The following is a 20,528-nucleotide window of genomic DNA, read 5'->3' as shown; positions in this document are numbered from 1 at the left end:
GTAGGTCAAAGGTCAATTTCAAGGTCACATTTAGATTGCCAGTATATGACTTCCCATTCAAGTTCAATAGTAACTATGGACCTATCTCTGCCAGTTTTGGGGATAAAAGGGAAACAAAATTTGCAAAGGTTAGTTCATGGTGAAAAGTAGGTCAAAGGTCAATTTCAAGGTCACATTTAGATTGCCAGTATATGACTTCCCATTCAACTTCAATAGTAACTATGGACCTATCTCTGCCAGTTTTGGAGATAAAAGGGACGCAAAATTTACAAAGTTCAGTTCATGGTGAAAAGTAGGTCAAAGGTCAATTTTAAGGTCACATGTAGATTGCCAGTATATGACTTCCTATTCAAGTTCAACAGTAGCTATGGACCTATCTCTGCCAGTTTTGGAGATAAAAGGGAAACAAAATTTGCAAAGTTCAGTTCATGGTGAAAAGTAGGTCAAAGGTCAATTTTAAGGTCACATTTAGATTGCCAGTATATGACTTCCTATTCAACTTCAATAGTAACTATGGACCTATCTCTGCCAGTTTTGGAGATAAAAGGGACGCAAAATTTACAAAGTTCAGTTCATGGTGAAAAGTAGGTCAAAGGTCAATTTTAAGGTCACATTTAGATTGCCAGTATATGACTTCCTTTTCAACTTCAATAGTAACTATGGACCTATCTCTGCCAGTTTTGGAGATATAAGGGACTAAATGGTATAATTTTGGAGTTACCATAGTGTGCCATAAATTTCCTACAGAAAAAAATTAATTAAGATAAAGAAAAGGTCATTTTGGTCAAAATTCTTGAAATGGGAGGTGCTTTGAAGTTCCAGATGTTCAAATTTGATGAAATAATGTCATTTTTGACCACAAGTTGTCTGCTTTGCCAAGCCCGCACATTTTGCTTTCACCACCAGTATATGACTTTTTGATAAAGCGTAACTCGAAAACCGTATGGAATACAAAAAAACGGAGACCACTTCCAGTGTTGGGCTTTACATGCTCTACAAAATGCAAAAAAGAATGGGTGTCTAGCATTAACGGTTCCCGAATTAGAGACAATTTTCAGTTTTGATATCTTATGGCCGCTACTCCCGTGAAAATGCACCGATTGACCCCAAATTCACGAAGATGAAAGATGACCCGAAGGGTAACACTTTCCATTAATATTATTAGTTAAGTCTGTGTGGTGTCTGAATAAGAGCGCAAAAAAAATTTTTTTCGGCAAAAATTTTGTTTTTTTGAAAATTTTGGCCCGTTTGACCTTGAAATAAAGGTCAAAGGTCAAATCCAAGGGCATATTTGAAATCTACACATATGACTTTTGGAAAGCTGTCTGTAGAAATTTTTCCCATAATTCCTTCCGTAGGGGAGATAATTAGCATTTAATTTTGCCATTTTTGGACAAGGGTGCATTGTAATGAGTGCCACACCTAGACCCCAATACCGACAAAGCCCAAATTTTACGTGGAACGAGTTGAGATTATAGGTGACCTAAATCCAAGAGATGGGTATGGAGGCCCTTACCGTCTAGGAGGAGAAGCGGTAACGGTGACTTGGCGGCGGAGCCGCAGGAGCCGGCGGAGCTGCAGGAGCCGGCGGAGCCGCAGGAGCCGGCGGAGCCGGCGGAACATACGGGTCGGGACTAAAACCATGAGTACCGCCAGCGCCTACGCTGGTGGTACAATAATCATTTTCCACAACCCAACAAGCACACACTGATTGATGTGGCTTTCAGTGCCAACAATTGAATTGGGTTAGAATAATTTAAGCATGGACTGTAAATTAGGGAATTATCATCTAGACATACACAGAATTTGGGGAGGAATGCAGTATCATGCAAGTGGATCTTCATTATTGACAATGAGCATGTAACTTCTTACAAGTCTCTGTGGTTCTCAGTCACCATCTAAACAAATAGAAATGCAGCATTTTAAATAATGACATTCAGGTCCTTGATATTTAGTTTGTAATGTACACATAAAATATTTTCAGCAATACACAACTGAACCTTAACTTTGGTACATTCACATTCACAACAATATCATATGGAATGTCAGATCAAGGTATCCAAATACATTTTTATTGGCACATGTTGAAAGTGAAGGGTTAATGAGAAGGATATCATATTCCCAGCATGACACACACTTCCAAGTAGGATTATCATAACTTGGATTCATTATTTTTGTGTGGTAATTTCTTCCTTTTTTTGCCTGCATTAAATTTGAGCACAATAAAAGGAGTTGCAAGCTCTGCTTTTGTCAAGAACCAAATGAAAGGATTTCATCAATATATTGCACAGCTGCATTAATTTGTGATCTCCACAGGGGCTCAATTGATAGCATCATAACGTGTACCTGCAACGTTAACTAGAATATTTTCACCCTTTCCGCTTCTTCTACGTTTTATACAGACAATCAGGCCACCGAAAATGATGAGTACAACAGGGATTCCTAAGCCAACAGCAATAACTATGATAACCAATATTGAAATTTCATCCTGAGGAGGGGTGCCGTATCCTATACTGCCACTCCTGCAATAAATAACATTTTTGCAATTAAGGGCATCTGAAACCACCTCAATTAACTCAGACTCAGTGTATATTTTTCAATATGCTTATTATGGAAAGTTTCCTTGACATATTTAATAGTATTTAATAGAAAGTACATATATCATCTTTTACTAGCCAAACTCATCACAGACTTTAAAATTTGAAAGTTGGCCAGTAAACACTTACCAAACTGTGTAATTTGATTTTGCATAGAACCCATCTTCTGGAAGGCCAAAAGATATATTTGTAGCATTGAGTGTCATTGTGTTAAGCTGGTCCCCAAAGAAGGCCATGGCCAAAGACCTCATGGGTACCATACTTTTGATAACTGAATGATCTGCTTTCATTGTGTCATAATGCTTGGCTTGTGTCTGCTTCTGACTGCTGCGTTCTTCAGTCAAATACACCACAGGTTTCCACTGGAGATATCCTCCCAGCTGCTTTGATTCATCTGTATCACTGGCTAGTACTTTACTCTGTGTGGACCAATCGATCATCTGCAACATACATAGTTAATTTCAAAATGAATTTCTGAAATTAAGATATTCAATACCACACTTTATTATTCTGTATCCAAATTCTGAAACAGTTATTTTGTTAAATTTAATTAATATGGCGATTAAAATCATCTGTCATAAGAATGCTACATAAGTACATTAAAATATCATTGTTTACAGCATCACATCAGTTGCAAATTTTGGTGACTTTTTAGAACTACATAAATGTGAAGGCATTATACATTAACTTGTTGGTTCTATCCTGTGTTCATGCATGTAGTTTTTTCATCAAACCTTAACTTGACAAAGAATTGGAGAAACTTACAAATCCTACCCACTTGCAGATTGTTTACTTTTAAAACTCCATTAGGAAAAAATTGCCTTGCCCAAATCATTCAAAAATGAAACCACTGATCAATTTTTAAAAGATAAACCTGCAATTCTAAAAAATTCCAAGCTAGATGAAATTTTGCTCAGAAGCAATGCATTTTTTAAAAATGCTACCTATTATGGTGGCCTAATGCACTCACTGTGAACACTCCTGGTGTGTACTCATCATCCAGTGATTTTGACTCCTCAATGTTTGTCATATGTTTCACTCCGTCTGTTCCCATCATAACAAGTTCTAAACCAAAGCGGGATTTTTCACAGAAAGTTGGCCAGTTGTTTATTAAGAAATTGAATTGAGTATCATTGATGGTGTGCTCCAGATGAGGTACCTCTGTGTTCCTGTCATGATTGCCAAAAAGTTTCCACTAAAATGGAAATACATGAACATATATTCTGTTCATCCACCACAAATTGGACTTTAACAGTGCTTATTATTGATTATGCTTTTCCAAACCAGATGATAATCAAAATTCAAATATATCTGAATATCCCAAAGGGTGTATAATTTTAAAAATCTAATACTAGTAGCTCACTTTAACACGTATCTAAATCACAATTTGAATTATAATTATTTGCTTTTTTTAATTAAATGACAAACAACAATAATATCACATTCTTCAAACTCCATTTTTCTATTATTTCTTATTCTACTTACATCAAAAGATATGTATGATTCATCAATATTTGTCATTGATAAGTTAGTCCTCACAGTCACAGGATTGTTTAACTCAGTGGTGTTAAGACCTTTCCATACAAACTGTTTGGCAAAATCTCGTATATTCCAGTTCCACTCATCATTTGGTATTGAAGTAAAATCTGCATGATCATTTGTATCATTATACTCATAAAGCTGGGGAAAAAACATGGTACAAATCAGTTTTATTTTTTCAAAGATGAATAGAGTAAAATCCAGTCATGCTGGAACATCATAGCAAAATAATTCTCATACTAATGCTTATGTAAATAATAGTAGACTTTACAATAAATACATTGCCACTTACATAATTTATACACTCTAATGTTCTAATACTATTTGAAATAAACAATCTTAAAAAAATGATACAGCTCCACTAGTCTACATACCATTCATACAAAGAAAATATAAATTACTGTAACTAATATATCTTTACCTTTGTAAAAACAACAGCAAATGCATAGTTGACATTTGGAAGCTTTACTGAATTCTTCACGTTTGTGTCATTAACCGACAGGAAATCAGTCCAGCTTACATTCAGTGACTCTTGTTTTTTACCAGGAGTCTTTGCAACTAGAAATGTTGGTGCACCAACTGTACTGAAGAAATAGTGCAAGGTGTCATTTCCAACTGAATAAGCATACAGCAAGTTTGGGGCACTGCCACTGTCACTAACTCTTTTACAAATGGGATCATTCTCACAGCCTGGATTGTACTGTATTGATGAAAGCTGAAACATAAAAATACCAAAATTAAAGCAAACATTAGAGCATTACACAACTGCTTATCTATGTGCTAAAAATGTTAATGAAAATTATTTGCACAAAACTGTTTCCATCTTACACTTCTACTATGTAGAAGTTTACGCGCTGGGGATTATGATGTTTAAGCTAAAACTTGATATAAACAGGCCAAAAGTGTCCACATCAGGGAAGATACTCACCTGCCATTTCGATGGGTTAATGAATAAAAAAAAAAAAAAGAGTCACTTGCAAACATGGATTGGCTGCCGCGTTTGCAAGTGGCTCTTCTTGGCCAGTAATATTTCCAATAAGGGCCACTTGCCAATATGGCTGCCGTCCTGACAATATAAAAGTCTCGCTGATTTGTTAAGTTATATCAACAATACATTCTTGTAACATTGTTTGCTTTTATATCACCTTACTTTGTTGGGAAAGACTGTTTCTTTTGTGTAATTGCAACTGGACTTTTTTTTTTCAAGTGTATTGTGCTGTGTTGTGCTGTATTGTGTAATTCAGTCATAGCACACTAGTTTACCACAAGAAAAAACTATCAAACTGGTATAGTACTAACATGTGTTTCTGAATTAATTCAATAAAATCACAGTACACACGCCACAGGAGATATTAGCAAATACAAATACATATCTACTGTGCTAGGTATATCAGAAAAAAATTGTGCCAGATATAAACACAAGTTATATCTTCTGAAAGGTTTTTTTCCAGAATGTTACACTTTTGGAATTTTGATATTACCTGTTAAATTAAAGAAAATATCACAGTTTTTTTTTTTAAATAGAGATATTAGGGCAAATGTATCCTCCCATTTTAGCCAGAAAGCTGTGACCACTGAGCGCTTTTGTGCCAACTTAAAACATACTTTGCCTAGATCAATTTTCATGGGAGTTTGTTACATAAGTTCACAAATGTACTACTAGTATACTTTCACAATGTACTGTACTTTCACTATGTACTATACTTTCAAAATATTTGTAAAGGTTGTTAAACGAGGCGCCTCAGAGGTCGCTGGTCATAGGTAGGCCAGTGTTGCTACAGGACATGCTTGACTGTGGCGCCTCTAGAGCATTCTGATATATCCACGAGGCCATTCAGAATGATAACAGCTGAGTGCTAGCTAGGCCCAAATATGGCGGACCACCTCTCCGCCTCTCACACACCTTCCCATGCATTCCTCAACCAGTTGAATTGGTCAGAGATTTAATTACTGTTTATATATCAAACATGACTAATTCACACTATCCAAGAATGGGCTTAACTGCTCTGTGTTCTAACTTTTGAAAGTTTTAGCTTAAACATCATAATCCCCAGCGCTACAGCATACTAGTATTACTGTTAACATTGCTGTTAGGAGAGTCGGTATTTCTGGCTGTTTAAACATAATCAGTTTGTGAGAGAAGAGTTTCATTAGCTCTGTATGTATAAATTTAAATGATTGTTTTTCTTTTTATCAAGAGCTTATAAAGAAATTTACAAGAAATATAACATCAAACTCTACCATAAGCCAGGTTGGACGCTGAGACAAGCACTAGTAAAACCCAAGGATCCTCTAACCCAAGGAGAGCAATGTGGGGTGATTTATTCGGTCAAATGTGGAACCTGCCAAGGAGAATACATTGGCAAGACAGGAAGACCATTAGCCACAAGAATGAAAGAACACAAAGACTCAGTGGCCAAAAACAACTGGAAATCAGCCCTTGGAGAACATACCTGCAAACATCCAGGTCACCACATTGATTTTGACAGCCTGAAAGTAATAGACAGGGAAAACTGGACATTCCAAAGAAAAATAGCAGAAGCTGTACACATCAGGACCAAACAACCAGACCTGAACAGACAGGGGAGGTATGATTTACCAGCTATCTACCTCACGGTGCTTCAGAGGGATGCAGAGGAGCCCCGGGGGGAAGATGTAACAGTTATAACACAAGGCCAGTGATTAGGGACAATTGACCTGGATTTTCATTCCAGGTGAAATGACCGTAGTCATTTACTCCTGATGATGGTGACTGACAGTCACAGAAATATTGGAGGTAAAACCTACATACAGTACATGTATTTTATAAGCTCTTGATAAAAAGAAAAACAATCATTTAAATAATCAGTTCGAATAAAACGAGCTTGAAAGGCAAAGGTCCATAAAAATATATTACCTTTCGTGTTGCTTCTGTACTGTCGCCATATATATTACAAGCGAGCACACAAATAAAAGAAACTAAAATCAACGTTCGACCCATTTCTGTAGCAGGAACACTCAAAGTCATGTGATGTAGAAAAGGTAGCTGCACAACACCGATGCTATGTGGTAAAGGGGAAGATGACGTCATAAACATAAAAATACCGACGTGATGGTTACATAGGAAGGTCATACAGGGGATATTCCAAATATGATTATAACATTTATATATGTTTTGTGACGTATACTGATATTGACAAGATAAACGGTAAGTTCTTTATCAACTACACGCCAATAATTTATAAAAAACAGTCAGATCTTATATGAACTAACGTCGCTGACTTGATCAGCTGAAAAATTGATTACGAAAATGGGAATCTTAGCGTAAGTAAAGCATATCTTAAAGTGAAAGTATATATAAATTAATAAAGTCCTGATGGAATAAGGAATATTGAATAAAATAAGTAATATTGAATAAAATAAGGAATATTGAACGGCTAACAACTATTATGTAAATCAGTTGTGTAAAACTCGTTTTCACACGCGCTACATTCGGCCTGTCTTGGTGTCTTGTTTGTATTTCTGTCACGTAAGTGGCTTCTTGGTGATGAAATATTTTGGTGTATTCGACGAGACGGTTCATCATTATTCGATACCAGAGTAACTGCTCATAGCCTTTAAGTGCCCTTTTCAAGTTTTCCTTCGTCACCGTACTGTGAGAAGGCCTTCGCTTGCAATGGAATAAATTCTCCTCACAGGCTCGGTGTGTACAAATTCGGCTTTCTAGTGTTCACGTGCACATTGAGTGGAGGTTTTGATTGGTTGCGAGGCATGAATGAAAAGGTGGTCTGACAATCACACCACCAAGTCTCCGACCTGTTCTCAGCCAATATATTAGAAAAGCAAACATTGGGAACAACCATGGGTGTTTTCAGTGATTCCTGAATTATCCCAAGTAGTTTCAGTCGCTTACCGAATGCAACACAAAAGCAGACTTCGTTTTGCGATTCCTAGGTGTTAGACCACATATCGATATTTTATAAGGGATTTTATTTGTCAAGCACATATTTTGAGGTTTGCAAGAAATTTTGCGCGTTTTGAATTTCAAAATGTTTTTCTCTCAGACGGATTGTTATACAGATCCAAAGGTAATTTACAGAAAAGTTGTATAGTCGCTATTTACATTGTTTTTGTCAAATTATAGTAAAGCATCTGTTATTTTAAAGTAAAAGTTAATTGTAGCTTAAACATTTTTTAAATTTTAATTCCCAAGAAGTGTTGAAAATGGAACAACAACAAGAGAATTCAAGGAGATCAGTGTAAAATACTTTCAACAACAACAAAAAGAAGCAACATTGGTGAAATTAGATTAAATATTTTTTCATCAATTTGTGAAAATATTTATTAAGAAAAATTAATGCTTGCCTTGATTTGTTCCCACTTTTTTGAACTGTTGAATTTGGTCAAAATTGGAATACGTTTCTTGTTTTAACTACAATTGATGGGTGATTGGTTATATCTGAGGATGTCTTTTTTTTTTTAAATAGGTGTATGTTTTATTTTTCAGCTGCTGAAATCCCAACTAGTGAGCGGCCCAAAGATGTTAACTTCAGTATTTCGCCGCTATGGTTACATGTGTGCCTCGCATCCATGGGAAGTGATCATAGGCACAATTACAGTGACAGTTTGCCTGTTCTCTATGAGTTTATTAACCGGAAATGATAAAATATGTGGATGGAATTATATTTGTCCAAAGGAAGAGGTTTGTAAGATGGTTTGATCCTGATTTCAGTGATCTAGGTAATGCACAGTGCTTATTGCTATCTTTGACTATTTAAGCATAGACATTCTTTTATGCAGGTGTCTGAAAGCTTCAGATATTCTACTTACAAAGGGGATAGGTTTATCAAAATTTATTTATTTTTTTCCAGGAGGAATTTTACAGCTCAGACATTTTGATCCTAGCCATAACACGCTGCCTTGCTGTGATGTATATTTATTTGCAATTTCGAAATCTCCGAAAATTAGGTTCAAAATATCTTTTAGGTATGTTATAGGACATAAAATGGGTATACCTTAAATTTCTTAATCTTATACTGTAATATTCATTGATCAAGAAAAGTTTTTGTAAATGTTTCTAATATAACTTCTTAAATTGCATTACTAGTAATTATTTGAATTGCAGTATTTTTATAATACCATAATATTGAAATGCAGCTCCTTCTTGCCATAGATCTTGGCCTTGTTATGAAACAACTTACTTTCAAACTATCTATTGAAAATCCAAGTACAATAGGGAAGTTGTTTATCTTATTGAAGCATTATTGATTTGTGGTCTAAATAAAGGTCACTTTCTGGCTGCAGACCATGATGATGTAACATCTGCAAACATACGTTTTTTTTTAAAATTATGGTCTGATTCACAGGCTTTAATATTTTTATGTATCTTTATTGGGGATTTGTGTCCAAGCAGAACAGATATCTATTATAAGGAAAGTGCTAGTATAGATGAATTATCTTTATTTGCCATTTCAGGCATAGCTGGGGTTTTTACTATATTTTCAAGCTTTGTGTTCAGCAGTGCTGTTGTGAACTTGTTGGAGAATGATTTGACTGGTCTCAAGTAAGAGTTTTGGCACATTTGTAATCAGTGCATTTTTAAGCATATAGCATATACTGGTATTTGAGAAATCGAGTCTAATTGTTTCATGTAAGATGTGTGTGTAAATAGCTTCTTTTTTTTTGGGGGGGGGGGGGGATTAATTTCAAAATTAATCTGGACTGCATTTGTTTGGTGGAAACTTCGGTGTGGATAAGTTGTTCTGTACAATTGTATTTCAGTGAGGCACTCCCATTTTTTCTTCTTTTGGTGGATCTGTCAAAGGCCAGTGCCCTGGCAAGGTTTGCACTTAGCTCAAAGAACCAGGTAAGATATTTTTCATGAAACTATATGGCCTTATTCAGAGAGGTAAAGACAAATAACTGAAGAGTGACTTTGAGGAGTATCAACACTTTTCAAGGTTTTTGACATTTGTATTTATTTTAATGTTCAGAGTATTGTCACAGAAGTATTTTAATGAATTGTTTTTCTAATTAAAATCGCCATGCATATTTTGACATTTTTAAATCACGTGTCACTTTCTAAGATTTTCATGTGATTTTAAAGGTATCATGTACATGATTGATTTAAGGCATCACAAAGTATTTTTTCCTGCAAAGTTTCTTTTCTTTTCCAATTTAAAGCTTAAAAACCTTAAAAAGAATAAAATTGTATATTTGTTACTGTAATACAAAATTCTGCAGTACATCATTAATTTATAAAAATAGTACAAACCATTTGATAAGGTTGCAAGGAGGGGTTGAGCAATGATAAAATTCTTTTTTTTCTGGGGGAAAATTATATTTGTTTTGCAAACCCCTTGCAAGATTCTTGAATTTGCATGGGCTTGCAAACATCTTAAAATGGAACTGCAGCATTAGTCTCAAAATTGTATGAAACACATTATGATCTTTGAAATACTAGGCCTGGAGGTTGGTAGTTTTTTACACAAATTTGGAGACACTTACTGAGGGGTAGATGCGACTTTATTGGGTCTTATTGATGATCAAGACTTGTGCTTGTTGAACACTTGAAACTTTGCTGGCATAACCTTGAACATTTTGGCATAATGCTGAAGTTATCAAGTGCAGTAAGTGTGGGATGATAGTGGAAAGGGCACAGCATGATCAGGTGATATTACCTTACGAGGTCGTTGCTGAGGCATTTGTGTTGTTGTGACTACCTGCAGGCATTCTTTAATAAGAATTGCATTTGATTAATGCCTTTCATTAATGCACTTTTGTTAATTTTTTTTTACACATTTGTATGGATGATGCTTCTAGATCTTTGGTTCAGGCCTTTCTGTTGACGCAGTCTCATTGAAATGTATCCTAGGTATACTGCTTTTTTTGGGTTGTTTGATCAGGTTACAGTGTTGGGTCAAATTTATTTGCATATGAAAGTATAAGAGTATTGAATTATCCAAGTTCATAAAAGCCAACAAAATGAAAATGTTCATTTAAAAATTTTAAAGGTTGAGAGATATATAAGCATAAGCTATTTCTTTTTAAACAGCTCCTTAACCACTGCCTGCCTTTGATAGATGAATTTTATGGTGCATGATTATAGATAGTCTTGACAAGACTAAAATTTAGACAGGTTAGGGCTATACAAAACAGTTGGGTGAAATAGAACTTGTACAACTTGGATCAGAATAGAAGCAAGCTTAAGGTTATTTTCCAAGTTAGAGAGATCATGATGTACAACACCCCAGCATGACCACACAAGCCAGCATATTTAATAATAATAATAATAATAATTATAAATTTATTTTAAGTCTAAAATCCATTTAAAATGTTCAGTAGACTTTACATAAAATATCATAAATAATACTACATAAAATATCATAAATAAAATCTAGGTAAAACAACCGTTATTCCATACAATTAAATGCAATTAATACAAGATTTATAAAACCAATTAAGAGTTAATCAAAATATTTCCTAAAAAGGCATGTTTTGAGTTCTTTTTTAAAATGTTTGATAGACTGAATTGCTCGGATTTCCAGCGGTAATAGATTCCATTCCCATAATTACAATTATTTCTGAATTTTTATTTTCAGGATGAAGTATGCAAGAACATAGCCGAGGGCATGGCTTTACTGGGACCAACACTTACCTTGGATGCTATGGTGGAGACCTTGGTGATAGGAGTGGGCACACTGTCAGGAGTCAAGAGGCTGGAGACCATGTGTTGCTTTGGCTGCCTGTCAGTAATAGCCAATTACCTGGCTTTCATGAGCTTCTACCCTGCATGCCTGGCACTTGTTTTAGAGGTAATTGATTCTATTTGGGGAAGATATTTAGGGATTGGTGGAAATATTGTAATTTGTTTGAAGGTGATTTTCTTATTTGTGACATGTTTCCTTATTGTATTGGTTAAATAGTGAACTTATGTGTTGTCAAAATATCTGACACATGTGGAGGTAAATAAGTTGAATAATGCTTGGATCCTTTTATTTGACATAAATATATCAAAAATTCGTTGTTTTAAAACAGCTTGATTTAAAAAATGAGCAGTGGAAAAAATTATCAAGATTGTGATTGTTTTCTAAACCATGTCCTTGTGATAATATTTGTAACATGTTATTTCAGTTGTCTAGAGGACGTAGTGGGCACACTCCAATGTGGCACCTTCACCAGCAGTTTGTTAAAGTTCTGAGGGAGGAGGAAGAAAAGAAACCCAACCCAGTGGCTCAGAGAGTAAAGTTGATCATGTCTGCAGGTCTCGTTATTGTCCACACCCACAGCCGTATTACAGCTGACCCCAATGTCGCTACTAGGGAAGTGGTCAGTTTTGACCCAACTCTGACTGACCTGCCAAGGAGAATACAGCCAGAAGCTTCGTTGTTGCAGTTTTACATTATGAAGTAAGTAGAATTGAAGACAGTGCTTTTAAAGAATGTTTTAAGAGACTGGAAAGACAATAATAAAAGATAACAAGGTTATAAAGACGACATTTAAATGGTGACCTAGTGTTAAATAAGCTTTGCTTAATATCTTAAGTGAGTTTCATGACATTTTTGTACCTGCTGCTTAAATGTCATATTTTGATAGAATGCACACACCATTTAGGGTTTGATATTTATCTTAAAATGCTCTTGAACATTTTGTTTCCACATAAATATTATATTTATTTCTTTTGCAGAATGTTTACGGCAAATGTTGATTATGCTGTAACACTTGGCCTAGCTATCATTCTCGCATTCAAGTATATCTTTTTCGACACTGACATTGATCCAAAAAACTGTGTGAAAAAAGAACAGGAAGAAAGCAGATGTAATGAAAATAGAAAGAATGAGATATTGCAAGAACCCATACAGGTGTTAACTCCAGTGAAGGATGACAAAATTAAAAAAGGTGTGTACAGTGATCAATAATGATTAGATGTTACTGTAATTTGTGAGCAAGTATAGAGAAAAAATAGGTCTTCATATTAGAAAATAAGTGCCACTTATAAGTAACCAAGTGTTCAGAATCTTTAAGATATTGTAAGTCTTAAATATATATTTGCTTAAGATCAAGTTTGAAACAAACATAATTTATTATTTACAGAGATCACAATGTCTGAAGGAACAGGTGATCATATAGATTTTACTCTTGGAGAAAGTAGCTCTGAAGATGAAACAGAAGAAAAAGAAACACAGACAGATTTTACAAGTAACTTTGAACCTTTGCCAGAAATAAAGATAAAAGAGCCACCTCGGCCACTGGAGGACTGCTTAAAGATTATGAAATCAGATGTAGGTTGATATACTTTTAAGATGCAAAACTGCAAGTTTTGTCAAATTCTTTTATTATAATCTTGGGAAGTCCATTAAGATATATAGTGCATCAAGGATTTTTGTTCATTTAAGAATTAAGATATAAAGTGCATCAAGGATTTGTGTTCATTTAGGATCATAGAAATTGTATAATTTTTGCTGATATTTTTCAATACATAGGAAGGACCTAGTCAACTAACAGATGAAGAAATATTACTGTTAGTGAAATCCCGCCATATTCCTGCCTACAAGTTGGAAAGTACTCTTGGGAATCATGAAAGGGGAGTTGCCATAAGGTACAATTCATAACATTCCTTTATTTCTTTAATCTGCATGTTACATTTTGGTGAAGATTAATCTGTCAGGAATAGCATATAACATAGTGATGTGTTTCAAGGATTGCTTTTTTTTTTTCAGGAGAAATCTTGTCTCAAAAGTTCTTCCAAACACCAAAGCAATGGAAATGCTACCCTATACAAATTACGACTATACTTATGTAAGTTGAGAAAGAGTAATATTTCAAAATCTTATTTGTGAAAGATAAAATAATTTGAAAATTGGTTAAGATTAACATCTTGTAATGGAAATATTTATTTTTAATCAAAAATAAGCACATAAGCCATGTTTATTTTTCTGAATATAGTTATAGCAGGCCATCTTTAAACAGGATAATATCTTCCAGCAATAAAAATAATTTTATCTTGAAGGTTTCATATTAACCATATTTTGGTTGCATTTCCAGGTTGAAGGTGCATGTTGTGAGAATGTAATAGGCTATTTGCCCATGCCAGTGGGTGTAGCTGGTCCACTAGTTTTAGATGGTCAGCAGTACCAGGTTCCCATGGCAACTACAGAGGGTTGCCTAGTAGCCAGTGCAAACAGAGGTTGTAGGGCTTTAGCTGTAAGTACATTCTACATTTAAATGTGAAATGATGTAGAATGTATTTAAGAAAGATGTAGTTTGAAATGCAATGCATATTCCAGGACTTAGTTTGGCTTATCATTGAAGCAATCAGAGTTTGAATCAGTTGAATCAATTGAATAGTTTGAATTAGAATATTTACTTCAGTAGTTTCAGTAGCAATGGTAGAAAATTAGTTTTTTAAATTGATTAAAATGCATTTATATTTGTACTATTAGTAAAATGTTGCATGGACTAGATAAAAATCCCTGAAAAAAAGAAGCAAGTTAACAAAATGAGTTTAAGACTACATATAAAGTAATGTGAAATTAGTGTGTATATTTTGCTTCATGTATGCCCTTTTTTTATAGGGTTGTGGTGTGAAGAGCATGGTAATAGGAGATGGTATGTCCAGGGGGCCAGTAGTCAGGTTTCCCAGTGCTCAAAAGGCCAGCGAACTTAAGCTATGGCTTAACAATAGGGACAACTTTGATATACTAAAGGAAGCATTTGATTCTACTAGCAGGTAATAGAGTGAATTATGTTATTTATTTTTATTATTGAATGGGATTTGATGGATTTATCTTTTTTTTCTGCTTCTAAATACATTTTAGATGCAGATACTAAGACCCGTCTGGCTACAATTTGTAGTGTAGTAAATTTTCTGGATTTGAAGTCAAACATGTTACTGTCTTGTCAATTCAAACTCACCTTTATTTTAACAACTACAAAACTGGAATTAAGACCCTTAAGTTGTAATTTTAAAAATGTGTACTTATTATTATTATTATTTTTTTTTCAAATTTGATGACAGGTTTTGTAGACTAGACAGGGTTCAGTCAGCCCAAGCAGGGAGACACTTATATATACGTTTTGTGGCAGTAACTGGAGATGCCATGGGGATGAATATGCTATCTAAGGTGATCATGATTTATATATAATCCATTTTGTCTATTTTGATGCATTTTTTAAACAAAGTAATTACACAGAATTTTATTCTTTAACAATGCAAATTAGACAAAAATCATTGCAATTTATAAATTTCCTTCATATGAAAGAAAAATATATTATAATTGATAAATTGCCTACATATATTTAAAAAAAGATTTTGTATACATATTTTATCAAAACTGACCAATTATGAAATGCAAATTTGGGAAATGAAATTTTTGTGTGTCTGGTAATTTAAGCACATTTTGTCATATGTTTTAGGGAACAGAAAAAGCCCTTAGTTTTCTCCAAGATAAATTTGAAGAAATGGAAGTTATAAGTCTCAGTGGGAATTATTGTGTGGACAAAAAGGCCTCTGCAATCAATTGGTAAGTAAGAAGATGACAAAGCAAACTTACAGTGTGCATTGCTTTTCGTGGAATAAGATGAGCATTTTTTTGTGTAAAATTGAAGGTTTTTGCCATTTTGCCCAGTCATCTGTTACAGTTTTCAGTCAATCGCATTGAGATCATTGTTCAGCAGACTTTTGTTCTGGAAAAGTGATAAGGTAATTCTAAAGAATCAGAGGTTAAATACCTCTGACTGCTGTGAAGTTTGGATGCATCTGTAATTTTTTGTGTGCCCAAATGAAGTGTTGTAGACACTTTATCCCCTTATCCCCAATTTATCTGCTGGTAAAAAAGTACTATTATATATGGGGGGGGGGGGATTCTTCTTGTGCAATCATTCATATTTTCATTACAAAGTCTTCATAATACAAGTCCTTATATACAGAAAAATTATTAATGCATCCTGGCATCATTGTACCACCAGCGTTAGCGCTGGCGGTACACATGGTTTCGGTCCCGTCCGGATCATTCCGCCGGCTCCGCCGGCTCCGCCGGACGGCTACCGTTACCGCTTCTCCTCCTAGACGGTAAGGGCCCCCGTACCCATCTCATGGATTTAGGTCACCTATAATCTCAACTCGTTCCACGTAAAATTTGGGCTTTGTCGGTATTGGGGTCTGGGTGTGGCACTCATTGCAATTCACCCTTGTCTAAAAATGGCAAAATTAAATGCTAATTATCTACCCTACAGAAGGAGTTATGGGAAAAATTTCTATAGACGGCTTTCCAAAAGTCATATGTGTAGATTTCAAATATACCCTTGGATTTGACCTGTGACCTCTACTTCAAGGTCAAATGGGCCAAAATTTTCAAAAAAATGAAATTTTTTACGAAAAAAATTTTTTTTGCCCTGTTATTCAGACACCACACAGACTTAACCAATAATATTATTGGAAAATATTACCCTTCAGGTCATCTTTCATCTCCATGAATTTGGGGTCAATCGGTGCATTTTCACGGGAGTAGCGGCCATAAGATACCGAAACTGAAAACTGTCTCTAATTCGGGAATCGTTAATGCTAGAGACCCATTCTTTTTTGCATTTTGTAGAGCATGTAAAGCCCAACACTGGAGGTCGTCTCGGTTTTTTTGTATTCCATACGGTTTTCGAGTTACGCTGTATCAAAAAGTACATATTGGTGGTAAAAGCAAAATGTGCAGTACGGTAATGGATAATAAATTTTGAACTCTGGAAAAATAAAACATAAGGCTTGGCAAAGCAGACAACTTGTGTTCAAAAATGACATTATTTCATCAAATTTGAACTTCTGAAACTTCAGAGTACCTCCTATTTCAAGAATTTTGACCAAAATGACATTTTCTTTATTTTAATTAATTTTTTCTGTACGAAATTTAAGGCACATTATGGTAACTCCAAAATTATAACATCTAGTCCCTTATATCTCCAAAACTGGCAGAGATAGGTCCATAGTTACTATTGAAGTTGAATAGGAAGTCATGTACTGGCAATCTTACTATGACCTTGAAATTGACCTTTGACCTACTTTTCACCATGAACTGAACTTTGCAAATTTTTCTTCCCTTTTATCTCCAAAACTGGCAGAGATAGGTCCATAGTTACTATTGAACTTGAATAGGAAGTTATATACTGGCAATCTAAATGTGACCTTAAAATTGACCTTTGACCTACTTTACACCATGAACTGAATTTTGCAAATTTTGCTTTCCTTTTATCTCCAAAACTGGCAGAGATAGGTCCGTAGTTACTATTGAACTTGAATAGGAAGTCATATACTGGCAATCTATGTGTGACATTAAAATTGACCTTTGACCTACTTTTCACCATGAACTGAATTTTGCAAATTTTGCTTTCCTTTTATCTCCAAAACTGGCTGAGATAGGTCCGTAGTTACTATTGAACTTGAATAGGAAGTCATTTACTGGCAATCTAAATGTGACCTTAAAATTGACCTTTGACCTACTTTTCACCATAAACTGAACTTTGCAAAATTTGCTTCCCTTTTATCTCCAAAACTGGCTGAGATAGGTCCGTAGTTACTATTGAACTTGAATAGAAAGTCATATACTGGCAATCTAAATGTGACCTTGAAATTGACCTTTGACCTACTTTTCACCATGAACTGAATTTTGCAAATTTTGCTTCCCTTTTATCTCCAAAACTGGCTGAGATAGGTCCATAGTTACTATTGAAGTTGAATAGGAAGTCCTATACTGGCAATCTAAGTGTGACCTTGAAATTGACCTTTGACCTACTTTTCACCATGAACTGAATTTTACAAATTTTGCTTCCCTTTTATCTCCAAAACTGGCTGAGATAGGTCAATAGTTACTATTGAAGTTGAATAGGAAGTCCTATACTGGCAATCTAAGTGTGACCTTGAAATTGACCTTTGACCTACTTTTTACCATGAACTGAACTCTGCTAATTTCTTTCTCTTTTAACTTCAAACTTGACAGAGATAGGTCCATAGTTACTCTTGAACTTGAATAGGAAGTCATATACTGGCAATTTACTGTGACCTTGAAATTGACCCTTGACCTACCTTACGAAGAACTTAAATTTGATTGTACCATATATATTTTTTGCAATAGTTTAAAAATTCTTGTTGATTGCATTTTTACAGCTTGTCAAGCACAAAACTGGTGGCTGTGTCCCTTATTTTGTGTATGTGGGGGTCTATACGAATGCGTTTGCTCCAGCTGGTGGTACAATATTTGGAGGCGGTATCGCCTCTCTGATCCTCTAGTTACATCCATGGAATGAACTTCCCAAAAATTTATTTCAGGATTGAAGGTCGAGGCAAATCAGTTGTATGTGAGGCCACAATTCCTGCCAGCACAGTGCGCAATGTTCTCAAAACTACCACACAGGCACTGGTAGAGGTGAACTTGAGTAAGAATCTAATTGGTTCAGCCATGGCAGGCAGTATTGGTGGTTTCAACGCTCATGCAGCCAACATAGTGACTGCTATTTTTATAGCCACTGGTCAAGATCCAGCCCAGGTGGTGACCAGTGCTAATTGTATAACTCTGATGGAGGGCGTGGGACCTCACAGTGAAGATCTCTATATCAGCTGTAGTATGCCTTCCATAGAGGTGGGCACTGTGGGAGGTGGGACTGTGTTACCACCACAGGCTGCTTGCTTACAGGTATGGCCTTTTATACACGTAGAAAAAAAGGGGGAGGGGTTAGAAACAGTAGGTATTCCTATTTTCTTTGCATAGACAGCTTTATGTGTTTCATTAACCTCTTTGCTCTTTTTCATACATTGTGTCCCAATCCTTACAGTTGGATTTACTCTTAAGTACGCTTCTGTATTTCAGATGCTTGGTGTACATGGTAGTAATGGTGTGGCAGGCTGCAATGCATCCCTGTTGGCCAGAGTGGTGTGTGCTACTGTTCTGGCAGGAGAGCTGTCTCTGATGTCTGCACTTGCTGCAGGACATTTAGTCAGGAGTCATTTAACACATAATAGGTTGGTAGCTTTTATGTTGTGTATTTAACTGATATCATTTTATTTGAAGATTGCAGAGCCATATTTTCATATATCATTGTTATTATTATTGTTATTATTTTGTGATTGTTTTTGGAAGACTAGATGCCAGGGGCAGATAGATAAGAACTTGCTTTATTGATTTTCACCATCTCTGCAAGGAAGTGCCTTTGAGATTTTTGAAAAAAGTTTTAACAACTAGGGCAGTATTTTATGATATACAAGTATTCAGCATTGTTTTACTTTGAATATGCTTTAACATTTTTATACATTACAAATAACTTTTATTCTTGTCTTTTCAGATCTTCAGTAGCTATTAACCTGGGTGCAACATTACCAAAGAAAACCAATAAGGAGTCTGATGTTGGAACATGTACAACTAAAGCCTCTTGATGGACAATACATTTTAGGCAATGGCAGAATATAGAAATGCTTGCAAACCACTATTAAATCTTTAAGAGTGGCACAGCAGGTTTTATTTATCGGAACTAGAAGGATACTTTATTGGATTATGATGGTATCAACAATATTGTCAAACTTTCGCAAATTTTTTTGTGCAGTCACAAATATATTTCATAGTCACCTGTGTCTGTATTGGTGGACTTATGAGGGAGAGTTCATTAACTTGAAATCAAAGTGCTTTTTCGCTTATAATGGGATCTTTCAGTGTTACCTGTATGACAGGTGAGGTCACTTTACGAGGTAAAACAGCAAGTCATTGCTTAATGGATCCCAACATCTTCATTTGTCAGATTTTTAAAAACTGCTACAAGTATTGGGATACTGAAAATTGCATTATGTTTTCTTTAATTCATTGGAAATTCCTGGGAAATTTTGAAGAAATGGAATTTCTTGACACTTACCAATTCATTTGGCTTTAAATTACACATCAATTACAATAGTATGATTTCTACATCCTGAATATGTTTTTTGTACCTCATGACTCATGAGTGAATTGATGTCCAAGTGCACGATCCGATAAAAAGTGCTTTGGTATGTTTAAAAAACCAGACCAAAAGAACCTGCTGCTTTCTACTCTAGATAGTTACCAGAGGTGACCTTGCATAATTTGAATTGAAGATTAAGAGAATTGAGGAAATTAAGATGCATAGATTAACTGAATAAATGGGCCCTAAACTTACCTGGAATCCCTATCCATTCTGCAGCATAGAACGAGCATTATTCCAAAGAAATGTGGATTTGTGTTGTGGTATACATTTTCTGCTTTATGAGACAAGAATTAACAGAATTAAAAATGGAAAAATATTCCAAAAAAAAAGAAAAGAAAAATGGGAGCCTTATTTGAGAAAGACAAGTTGAAGAAAAGTTAAATGGCAACCTGCCATAAATAGAATATACAGGCATGCCCTTAATAGTTCGTAAACTGTTTGCTA

The 20,528-nt window shown here is 35.1% G+C and overlaps 3 protein-coding genes across 4 annotated transcripts; 2 read left to right on the top strand and 1 right to left on the bottom strand.

Annotated features, from left to right (window-relative positions):
- Positions 1–1,750: 1,750 nt before the first annotated feature.
- Positions 1,751–7,248, bottom strand: LOC106162018 (glycosylated lysosomal membrane protein A). Its single transcript, XM_013539118.2, has 7 exons — positions 7,033–7,248; positions 4,558–4,851; positions 4,083–4,277; positions 3,568–3,792; positions 2,727–3,037; positions 2,347–2,522; positions 1,751–1,898 (listed from the first exon to the last, which is right to left on the bottom strand). Exons 1-7 carry the CDS (start codon positions 7,246–7,248, stop codon positions 1,888–1,890), a joined length of 1,428 nt encoding a protein of 475 aa, XP_013394572.2. The 3' UTR covers positions 1,751–1,887.
- Positions 5,830–6,890, top strand: LOC147764880 (uncharacterized). The gene is made up of 2 exons (XM_087000791.1): positions 5,830–5,897; positions 6,335–6,890. Exons 1-2 carry the CDS (start codon positions 5,830–5,832, stop codon positions 6,816–6,818), a joined length of 552 nt encoding a protein of 183 aa, XP_086856917.1. The 3' UTR covers positions 6,819–6,890.
- LOC106162017 (3-hydroxy-3-methylglutaryl-coenzyme A reductase) lies at positions 7,162–20,275 on the top strand. Of its 2 annotated transcripts, none has more exons than XM_087003180.1 (18): positions 7,162–7,323; positions 8,623–8,817; positions 8,987–9,101; positions 9,591–9,678; positions 9,897–9,981; positions 11,717–11,929; positions 12,249–12,523; positions 12,802–13,013; positions 13,209–13,396; positions 13,598–13,713; positions 13,835–13,913; positions 14,160–14,318; positions 14,690–14,844; positions 15,133–15,238; positions 15,531–15,637; positions 18,427–18,790; positions 18,965–19,116; positions 19,437–20,275. In XM_087003180.1, the coding sequence occupies exons 2-18, from the start codon at positions 8,656–8,658 to the stop codon at positions 19,525–19,527; spliced, it is 2,667 nt and encodes an 888-aa protein (XP_086859306.1). In that variant the 5' UTR covers positions 7,162–7,323; positions 8,623–8,655; the 3' UTR covers positions 19,528–20,275. The 2 variants fall into 2 exon arrangements, with proteins under 2 accessions (XP_086859306.1, XP_086859304.1); XM_087003178.1 differs by lacking the exon at positions 7,162–7,323 and adding an exon at positions 7,976–8,203.
- The last annotated feature ends 253 nt before the right edge of the window (positions 20,276–20,528 follow it).

Source organism: Lingula anatina, chromosome 1, assembly GCF_051362555.1.
Source record: "Lingula anatina isolate TDL-2025a chromosome 1, LinAna3.0, whole genome shotgun sequence".
Lineage (NCBI taxonomy): Eukaryota > Metazoa > Brachiopoda > Lingulata > Lingulida > Lingulidae > Lingula > Lingula anatina.
The sequence above is the reverse complement of the archived record's forward strand: the minus strand, read 5'-3'. Positions and strand labels throughout refer to the sequence as shown.